This window comes from Lissotriton vulgaris, chromosome 11 (genome assembly GCF_964263255.1).
Source record: "Lissotriton vulgaris chromosome 11, aLisVul1.2, whole genome shotgun sequence".
NCBI classification, from domain to species: Eukaryota; Metazoa; Chordata; class Amphibia; order Caudata; family Salamandridae; genus Lissotriton; species Lissotriton vulgaris.
Window position 1 is genome coordinate 1072723829 of NC_141699.1, and position 11026 is coordinate 1072734854.

At 43.7% G+C, this 11026-nt stretch overlaps 1 protein-coding gene across 5 annotated transcripts in view; it reads right to left on the bottom strand.

Annotated features, from left to right (window-relative positions):
• The window catches only part of LOC147684122 (cytochrome P450 2J2-like), a 149321-nt gene extending 138806 nt beyond the window's left edge, over nucleotides 1-10515 (bottom strand). For 4 of the 5 annotated variants that reach the window (XR_015300982.1, XM_086944506.1, XM_086944508.1 and 1 more), the window contains exons 1-3: nucleotides 9927-10515; nucleotides 5712-5874; nucleotides 3501-3650 (exon numbers count right to left, since the gene is read on the bottom strand). Coding sequence is in view for 4 of the 5 variants with exons in the window: in XM_086944506.1 (XP_086800632.1) it covers nucleotides 3501-3650; nucleotides 5712-5874; nucleotides 9927-10097 (484 nt within the window). In the remaining variant the exon portion in view is untranslated. The remainder of the gene's footprint in view (nucleotides 1-3500; nucleotides 3651-5711; nucleotides 5875-9926) is intronic. The other variant, XM_086944505.1, reaches the window with a different exon arrangement.
• Nucleotides 10516-11026: the final 511 nt, after the last annotated feature.

Below are 11026 nucleotides of genomic sequence, written 5' to 3' on the forward strand. Positions count from 1 at the left end.
GATACCCTTAGGGTGAGGGATTGCTTAGTGGACCATGAGACAGGGGGTTACCAAGCCAGAGCTGGTACTTCCTTATATGGCCACTTAGGCAATATAGGCTTACCTGGTCAAGGATAGCCTTATCTCCTTTCGTTTGGGGGGGGGGGTTATGTAGGAAGGTGGATATCTGACTATGGTTACCCCCAAACTTTTTGCCTGGTGTTTAGCTGGGTTTTTGACTTAGTTGGCCTGGGATCCTGCTATTCAGGGCCCCAGGCTGATTGCTCTCGCCTTAAAATGGACTCCATGTACCTTAGGTGCATAACACAATTGGGACTGGTTCACCTTATGAGCCCCTGTAGTAGAGTACCATAGGTACCCAGGGCATAGGTGTAGCCAAGGCCTACCAGGGGCTGCAGCATGTATTGTGCCACCCCTGGCCTGGCCTCCATATTTGACACAACTGGCTGATCACTCAACTGGGGTAAGTTGGTGTAATCACCTCTTACTTAGGTGCAGTATGCCTGTGCCTAACCCTAAACTGGACACATATGTTCCTATCAGCCACTCCTATGGAAGGCCTCATCAATCCTGGAGGCAGAGTGCTTGGAAATATGTGAGATGGTGCTCTAGCATGAGCTGAGCCTGTCTGCAGCTGTCGGGAACCACTCCCTAAGCTGTTCCGGGATATTGCCATACCATATACTCTTAAGTGCATTATAATCCTCGCGGTTATTTGCTATCTTTGGTTTGGCTTTATCAAAACATGTCGAGTAAGGTGTCATACGAATTGGAATACTATCCCCTCGCCAATTCTGGCGACGGGGATAGCATTCCACCCTTCTAGAGGGACACGACATGTGTGTAGCCTTAACCCCGGTTAAAGTTAAACAGAGCCTCAGCATCACAAAATGGATGCTGCCACCACAGACACATGTCTGACCTCCTGCTGCTGGGAGTCCTTCCAGCGAGGAGGGCCTGGACAAAGGGTTTCCTGCCTGGGGAGGTGCGAGCACCACCCCAGACAGGGTTTTGTGTATTGGGTAGGACAGGGCTGAATAGATTGAGACATGCCTGGGGCACACAAGGTGTCCCTGTGCATAAGCCAGCCCAAACCGGTTCTGGGGCTTTCCAGCCCCAGTCCTGGCAAGGAGCTGGACAAAGGAGAGGGGGTGTAACCACCCCCCTTCCTGGTCCCACCCATAGGGGAGGGACCTAGTAGGTGATCCACCCCTCAGATTGGGAATAAGAGAGGGAGCAGTGCCATTGCACAGCAGATCATCCTGAAATCAACTTTAAACAAAGAAGAAGACTGGACTTCGACATTCTGCTGCACAGAAGACTGAAGAGAATCTCCCTTGTGGCCTAAGAGTGGCCACCCTGTGATCACAGGTACCAACCAGCGACCCGACGTCTGCTTTGCCGCCGCCTCCCGCCGGAGACCGAGCCCAGAGCCCGACAAGAACCAGACTCCCAGACCTCTCAGAGCCCGATCCACAGTCCCTGCAAAGAAGGGACCCGTGGAGGCACCGAGTGACGTGGGACCGGACCTCTTGGAAGACACTCGAAAAGCTGACTGCGCAGCTTCTGAGGCATCCTCGACGTTGTGCTTTGGGGATTGAGAACCCCCACCACCGAGCAGCCCTTGCACCGAAGATCAGCCCTCCAGCATCTCCACGATCTGCGTGGGGCCCTTTTGCATTGTGCCACTCGACGCGCCATCCCGGCCACTAGCCACGTGGTCAGCGGCCATCTTGGCGACGAACCCGAAGATTTACACAGCAGGTCTGGTTGCTCCAGACCTACCCAAGCTCCTGTAAAAAGGAGCACCCGCTCTGACCTTGCTGGTCCGAGTGTTAAGCATCTTTCACCTTCTGCCTGGCTTGCCTTTGCCAAGGCCTGTTTGCTCCGATCGAGGTGCCGACACCGCCAACAGCGAGAAGCCTGCGTGGGACAGCTCGTGACCGACTCCTGGACGTCCTCGACCCCGGGTATCCACGTGGCTGCAGAAAGAAGCTACCCGACAACGCCTGTTTGCACCCGACATCGCCTGGTTCCAATCTGGTTCCACGGTAGTCACTGGCTAGTGACTTTGAACATTGTCCCCTCTGCTTTCAGGTCTTCACATCTTCAGATCCACCCTTGGATCCACCGGAACTCTTCTCATTGAGCCGCCTGCAGCATCTTCAGCTCCAAGCACCATCGACCAGCGTGACGAAACCCGACACTACTTCGACCCTGTGCACCCGCTTCCTGTGGGTGAGGTAACTCAGCTCCGCCGGTGCTCCTGCACTGGTACACATCCCAAGGGCCTGTGTTTTAAGTTTCAGCTCCGTAGGTCACTCGGAAGGTTCCTAACTTTCTAACTTTGTGCTTTTTACGCACCATAGACTTTGTATTGAGAAGTGCGTGCACTTTGAACACTGCACCCGAGTCCCGTGGGCCTTTCCCGACTTAGTTAACTCCAGTCTCGAATAGCCCCAGCGATTCCCAAGGCCCTAGGCCTCTTCACTTTCCTATTGGTATCTCTTATACCACTTTCTTAGTATATGGTTTAAGTGGCCCCTAGGGCTCATCCATATTGTGCAACTTTTGTGTATTTTAAACTGTCTTGTGATTTAACGCTTGTGCTTCTGTGCTCATAAAGAGTCCAGGGGATTTTATAGTTAATAAATCAATATATATTTTCAATATATATCTGTGTGGTGTCCCTTTCATTTGGTATTCAAGGGGGTTGTGTATGGTATAACAGCTGGCTTCACATGCCTTTCAGAGTTTAGCCTAAGACTGCTTTGTCCACGTTACCACTAGGATAACTGGTCTACAAGGTTGAATTACAACCATCATTATAAGGGTTGCTTGTCATGGTACAAAGTGATCACTAGAACTAGTGAGCATTATATACCAGGCCAACTTCTCACATGCAGGATAAGATAATTTGTCACTAATGCCCAAGGATATTTTATGAAATAAAAAGATAGACGAGGACGTGGCGAAGGATCCACAGGGCGAAACAATGTTCATCCAAGACCTAAAGACTGGTGGCTATTGGGTTATGCTTCTAAGTATTTTCTTACCAAAATGAAAAAGGCATTGGGGTCAGAAGTGAGTAATGTTTTACTGTTATTGACAAAAATTGTCTGACATCAGAATTAAATTCAAAGATGCCTAAATATATGAATAAACCATCCAATGATCCAAAGAAGGGTTTTAAAATGGCAATTAAGATGTACCAAGATAAGCTCCTGGATGTGTCTGGTCTGCTTGTTCATAAGAGTGAAAAACTAGTTTAGAAAGAAGTTCCTGTTGAAAGTAAATACTTATTTGGTGATAGTATATATTGATGAGGCTTATTTGACCAGCGTGTGAATACCATGGTATGCAATGCTTCTTAATTGCCTCAAATGTCTTTGGGCCAGTCACATTAGAGTAGCTGAAGTAGAGTGTCCCTTTAATGTTGAAATATGGCAATAACACGTTTTATTATCTTAGAAGCAGCACTGAAGCCTCAAATAATTTACCTCTCTGCATGGTGAAAAACTCCACCAAGGATTGCGCCTCCTCCTGGATCCGCGCTTCTAGACTTTTCTTCCCAAGTCCCAAGTTCCTTAAGGCTGCTAGAGCAAAGCGTCTCTGCTGCTTCCAGTTGTGTCCAGAAGTAAATACAACTCCTAAGGAGTTAATGGTATGTTATTTTTTTTGTAATTACCTCTATAATAAATTATAGGCATGTTTCACTTTTAAGTCTGGCTGAAGAATGCTTTTCAATTTCTTCCAATTTCTTACTTTTACACGTAAATGTGCTCTTTGCAGAATGCTACAAAAAAGACTCCTTTGTCATCAAGTTTCATTTTGAGGTACAAACATCCTGCCCCATTACTCTGCCACTCAGTCGTCTGTATTAGACCCCACTTGTAGTTGAAAAACAAATTAAGTATAGCTTGATGAAATGATGTCCTGGGGGATCCACAGTCACTTCCCTTTCTTACACTTCCAGGAATCCGTTTAACCATAGTTGATTTACTCGATTGTGAAACATGTATTGCTAACATGTAGGGCCATATGTATGAACAAATGTTTCCATAGACACAGAATGGGTAAAAACCTTTGCTACATCTGGCCCTTAGATTCCTATTGTTTCACTGGCTTGATTCGCACCATGTCTTAGCTCTGGTTGGTTTCTATGGCTAGCTCAATTTTCAGTCACTCCTAGCGTAGCACCACTGCCTTTACCATCAGTCAACAGCTCACAATGCCAAGGCTTAGACAGATATAGCAGAGATGGGTATCCTGCTGGAAAAGGTGACCACACATAAGGTATCCTTGGAGGCAGACAGATACGCAGAGTGTACAGGTGTAGCAGAAGCACTGCATGGTGTAACTAGTGCACAGTGTATACAGTTTGTTTTAGTTACTCACCTTCTGTGCTAGCATTGCTGCACTGCTCATCCATACATCAATCCTCTCATTCGCTAAGATTCACAAAGATTTTTTTCATCAGAAGGAATAACTCAGGAGTAATTCCAACCATCTTACAGAAAGTTCACTGTGTGAATTGGCAATGTGGATCAATGTTACAGTCGCAATGATCAGCAAAACATTCACGTAAGACATGCAACACGTGAATTACAACTGTACATGTGTACAAGGCATGAGTTGCCATTCTGGAAAGCAGAATAGTATGGTAGCAGATAGAGGAGTTCATTAAATGTTGAGGTAATCCATTACTTCATCTCCCAGTGAATGTCACATCCTTCTCACTCCTCTCTTTGCCTTCTGATAGCCTCAGAGCTCAGTGAGTGGTTAGTGAGTAAAACTCTTGATACTGCAGATCACACACTCTGTCCCTGGCAAGAAACTCATCCTCCTATAAATCCTTAGTTGTTGAATTGAATTCCTTTTACTTTGATAACTTTATTTCTGTCACAAAGGACCATAAAAGTACATAATAAAATACATAAAACAGTACATTCCAGTAATAAATAACATAGAGTGTATCACTCACTTCTATAATCATATATAATATATATAATCATATATATACACACCTATTTAGACACCCGAAGGTGAAAAAGGCCCGCATGGGTGGCCGCCGCTTCTCAGTTCATACTGGCAAGAAGTGGAACGCTCTCCCCCTGAGCATCAGAACAGAACCCAACCTCCTTCGATTCAGAAAAGCACTCAAAACCCTACTCTTTCCCTAATCTTGCATCCCCCTGACTACACCCTCAGTGAGTAACATGGTTCAGCGCTGGGATACCCATTGGGTGACTACGCGCTCTATAAAACTATAAAATAAATAAAATAAATAAAATAAAATAAATTAAAAGCAGCACTACTAAAATTCAGATTAAATCATTCACAATAGTTATCAGAAGAATACATTTGAATTCATAGAATATATGGATCACAGTTTATATCTTTAAAAAGGTTCTGCGTTTTGACCACATTCCATTTAGAAAGCGGGAGACGGCGAAAATGATAGGAGGATGAGTGTCATATTTTAGTACTCTAAAAGCATTTTCACATTCTCTATATCCCAAGTTCCTACAAATTCATTTCACCAGCAATTACGCACCAACTGGTATTCCATTTAAGTGCATAAAGCAAAAAGTTGACAACTGCTATTTATTGGACTTATATTTGGTAAAACTGCAGTCGAAAAGCAATAGAAAAACAAGATTTAATCATTTGCTGTGTACCTGCAACATTGTGCGATGAGAGTTACCTACCCTTTCCCTTTGAAAGTTCTTCTGTCGAAGGAGTTGTGGGGCGTCCAGTAAGCTCCTCGGAGTGGGATATTAGCCCCTCTCTTACAGCCTGGCATCCATTCAGCACTACTACTGGTTGACGCCCCAGCCACACAGTGAAAATATTCCCATAGGTCTTCGCAAGCTGGAGATGGGAAGTAAACACTCAAAAGTGAATAGAACACAAGAGGTGGGGGGCAACTAAAAAACTGTCCCATTTAGGGGAGGTCACTATTATGCATTTTAGAGTTAAGGCTGCCCACACAAAGATGGATACACAGGGTATTAGAACTGATGAAGCACTGAGAAAGATAGTCCCGCATATATTACTTTGCCATTCCTAAGTACCACCTAAACAGAACATAAGGTCCCATCAGTCAGCCATTCAAATAGAAATCTTCTTACTTCAGAAAGCATCTGAGCAGCTTGAAAGGTGCACAGCTTCAAGTTCACGTCTATGAAAGGACATTATATGATCCAGATAAATGCCGGAAATCCTTCTTTACAAAGTTCACATTCCAAATTTCTCTTTTACATACTTCATCTTTCTAAACAACAATGTTCTCCATCTTTTAAAAATGTAACTATTTGTCTCACTGGTAATAGTGTACAACTGTCAAATAAATGTATGTGAGTAGTTGTGACGTTCGCCATACCTATGTGTGGCTTACCAATGCATGTGAAAGAGTATGACAGGTTTGCTCATGAAAACATTTTTGTGATGAGAAAACATTTCTATTTAGCTTTTTCATGCTATACTAAACAAAACAAGACCAATAACACTGATGCACAGAGAGTTTTTTTCCCTGCACACCAGAGAGAGTTTTTCCTGCCAGGTCTTTGAATGGCAGATGTGGACAGGGATAATCTGCATCAGGAATATGCCCTAAACAGGGCAGAAATTCTGACACATTATGGGCAGGGGGTCTGCATTTATGGACCACAACTAATGGTTGATCATCAGAAGAGTCAGCAAAGACTGCACCAGTAGTCAATCTTGAGTTTTCCCTGCTCTAACTTGGGCGAAGGACTCAAACACCCTTCTCACCAAACCAGAGGTTGCTCCACTTTATTTACAGGTAGAGGAACCACTAGGTTTCTCAGGTTGGAGCAAGCGCTTCCGTCGTAAATCTTTGACTTTCAATTGACCATTGGTCAAAGACGCTAGAAAATATGGCCTATTGTGGGTAAACATGTGCTTTTGTTTTGTAGAAACAATCGCTCAGTTTGGCAAAAATGTGGAGCAGCCCCACCGGACTTGGAAACCCACCCAGCATTCTTTTTCTAATGAAAGTGAAATCACCATGCTAGCATCAGCAATTTGTCAGAAATGTCCCAACACAACAGAAAAATACACTCAGCAAATAGGTCTATTTATCTGCCTCAGCCAGCTCTAATGTGCATATGTGAAAAGGGCACACCCTTTACTCTTATAGGGGTTAAAGAAGAGAACACAGATTGAAGACCTACTCTGATATATATTAGAACTTCGTTGTTAATAAAACAGCTCATGACAAAGACGATAGGTGCAAGTGAGCCAGTAGGTCCGGATGTATGTCATGACAACACGGGCTTTACCCCGCGCTGCCATTACGATGCATGCTTTACAACGCAAGTCGTTACAACGACTTGCGCTGTAGGCGCTGGATTGTGGAATAGTTTAATTTTCTATTCCAACTCCAGCCCACGTTACAGTTGGGAAGGTGTTGGAATAGAAAATTAAACTATTCCTTTACCAACAGTGCCCTCCAGCCCAAGTCGTTCTAACGACTTGCGTTGTAATAGCAGCATCGTAATGGCAACGCGGGGTAAAGCCCGCATTGTCATGGCTGCTTACCGTAGGTCCTGTTCTTGAATTCAATGTGAACACATATTGTGTTTCTGCCATTGTTCTGGTCCCTGAGAACATGATGGGATGCAGATCCCCTCAGGCAGGTGTGGGTTTTATAGCCTTAATTATTAACAAAAATATAAAATCATATGTAACATTCTCCATACATACAGCCACGGTCATGGCTTCCGCTTGTTATCAGGCATTTTAAACATGGGGCCACCATGGGACTCTCCATCAAAGTTTTTACCAAAAGCAGACTCTCCCAGTGCCTGAAGATGATATGAATTTTTAAGTTCTAAAGTGTGAACTAAATAATGCATTCCCTTTAATGGCAATGAGTAAATAAAACCATAAAACTGACATTTTAGGGATTAGCTCGGCGTGGTGGTCACATTTGAACTTTACAAATTGGAGGAGAGATTGTTCTTGGTTTATAAACTCCAGATCTGGAAACACATGCGGTCCCACCGCGTGTCACCAGATATCGGCTCTTCTCACATGATCTCCCAGTGAGGAGCTGGTATCCCACGGTGGCAGAAAAGGGGGGAACCTCTATACTGACCTATATTACTTTACACCTGAGCATTGAAGTCTCTTCAAAATTACATACAGGATGCTACACGAAACATGAAGTAATTCACTTAGACTTGGAATTTGTACGTACGTTTCGGTGATGTCATTACTTTGCTTCACCTTCTTCAGGGCCAACATGAAACTGGACAACAGACAGGTGCTTACAAACTGTTAAAACCAGGGGGTTCTCATTATCTGTAATAAGAGCATATGTACCATGTTGTATTGCATGCCATCTCTAGGTGAGTTAAAGCGAAATTGTTCTACCTGTGTCTTTGATGACACTTTCTAGACACTTTTAGCGGTGTTGAGCTTCTGGGCACTTATTTTCTGACTCTCTGTATGGATATTAAATCCTGTAAGAAAGGTGCAAGTAAGACCTGATGAGTTACTCTGCAGATTGTTAGAAAAAATGGAAATTGGACTATGAGAAACTACATATTACACCAGAGTTGTTGATAATTTTGAAGAGACTTCAATGCTCAGGTGTAAAGTAATATAGGTCAGTATAGAGGTCCCCCCCTTTTCTTGTTGTTGGTTTGTTACTCCCTCCTCTAGACCTGAAAGTATTTTAGGGAGTTCCCTGTTCACCCATGCTATCCCACGGTGGCAGACACATGAGCTGGAAACCCCTGTGCAGTGTGGGTTTCCAGCTCATGTTTGGAGATGTTTTTGCAAACTCCCCAGGACATTATCAGCAGCTCTGGAAGGGAGATAGGGGAATAAGGTCAGTCGAAGAATCTCTTCTGCGGCTCATAAAAGCAATGTGCTTATGCTTCCATCCCCTCCACAGACTTCAGCTCCTTTCAAACAGTGGAGTTTATCTAAAGGTTGCCTTGCCTGAAACTCATATGTGCAGTTTATGAAAATTGAATAGTATATGTAACTTTTCAAAGGGGTTCCAGAGAGTTGCACTAATGCAGTCTGCTAAATAAAAGAGTGCTAGTTGTGAACAGTCAGCATCAGGAAGACCTAGCCCCAATAAATCAAGCTTTAAGCAAAACACTGGCTGGACTTCTGCACCAAAGCACAACCATCATCTTGCTAATTGGTGTTAGTGCTCAGTATTTACTCTAAAAGGGGATTGAAAAGCCCAGTGGAACCAGCAATTGGGAACTCTTCTGGCTCTTGTAATAAGTTGGCTCTTTTTTGCAGTGCTGGGTGAGGGGTGGGATGGGAGGAATATAAAGCGACACAGAGAACTGACAAGCAATTAACATCCTTGGTCATCTTGGACAAATCCTATGAGAAAAGAACTTTATGCATTTAATTGAGGTCAATGTGTAGCAAAACATGGTATGGATTAGTATAAGAGACGTTTATGCTTGGTACACTGAAGGCTTAAAAATTGCACTCAGTTGGAAATCATGCAGTAGTAAAAGTACAATTATAATTGAGCAACATTTCTCTGTTGAAGCAAGAGTGATTTAAGATATTTTTGCAATCGAAACTGTGTATGCATTTTTTGTTGTGAATGGGAGATTTAGGAAAAGGTGAGTGACTCAGAGGTTTGGTAATGACAAGAGAAGTAAAAGGATGTAAAAAGAAGATTGAAGTGGTGAAACTCTCCTGCCAGGCTCGGGAGATGGATGGGCAGAAACAAATTCAGATGTGGACCACAGAGAAAGAGATACAAAGATTCTGTGACCAGTGATATGCCTTCAACTTTTTTTTGAGTTCAAGTATCAGTGTGCATGTGTGTGTTTGTGTGTGTGTGGGGCGGGGCGTGTGTCAGTGTGATGGCTAAATATTCAACAGAAGTAACAACATTGCAACCAGCTCTATGGTACCTGCATGAGAGTCTCATGGTGAAGCACAAATCCCAGGGTCCACAGGTTGCCGATGATGGGCAGCGGAGTCGGTCCTGGAGGATATTTTCTCCTCAACCACTGAAGCTTGAGGTAAAGTGTTATGAGGAGAGTAAAAAGCAGAGCAATTAACAGCTGAGTGAGTAGCAGCATGGCGGTGGACGCTTGTCTCTGTTTCTAGGTGTTCTTCTTCAGAATGGACCTTTACTTCTATATTCAAACCTGGCACTATTCCTCTCTCTAGACCTAGTGTTCTTTAGTTCTCGTTCACCAATCCTGTATTTATATCTCCTAGTATTTCACTCTCCTCATCTCTTTCTATTTTTAACATGTTCTAATCCATTGCAGGTCTTTCCCTGCCCTGAATATGCTTGTTCTCTGTGCTCAGGTTTTAATTACCACATCCCTTTCCCAATTCCACCTTCTTTCATGTGCTTTGAATTCCTTCAATTCCGTCTGCCTTTCCTCCTTTCTGTCCAGCCTCAATGTATCTCTTCTTCAGTATGTATGCTTACCCTGTGCACCTCTCTTCCACTCTCCCTGTTTCCGTAAATGCTCCCCTCTCTCCTCTGCTTCTGTGCTACTTTTTTCCCGTTTATATTCATTGCAACAATTAGAACAGAGATGTTTACCTTTGGTGTTTGCTTTCTTGGCTTTTCATCAAGTTGGTTGCTTCATATTAACACACAATCTTATCGCTCTACGGTGGAACATGGCTTTTTCGTCACACCCTCCTTTGACCTCTTCTAAGGACATACACTTGTACTAGCAATAAACAGAACATCATTTCTGGGCATGTGCCCAGTGCTTGGAGGCTGTGCCACAAGCCCTGGCAGCAGACAGCTCAAGGGGTACTTTTAAGTTGGTAAAACCTAGTTGCATATAATGTACTCCTCAGAAAAAAAGAATGTTCATTATGGGTCTTCTTAGAAGTGGTCACCACAGACATGTTGATTAGTGTGGGTTTATTTTCCTGTTGGTCTTTTTACATCACATATTGGCTTATCAGAGCTGGAACATTTGCTGCATCATCACTGCCCTACTCTAAGTTGACCTCTCCTAAGTGCATGCAAATGTATTGT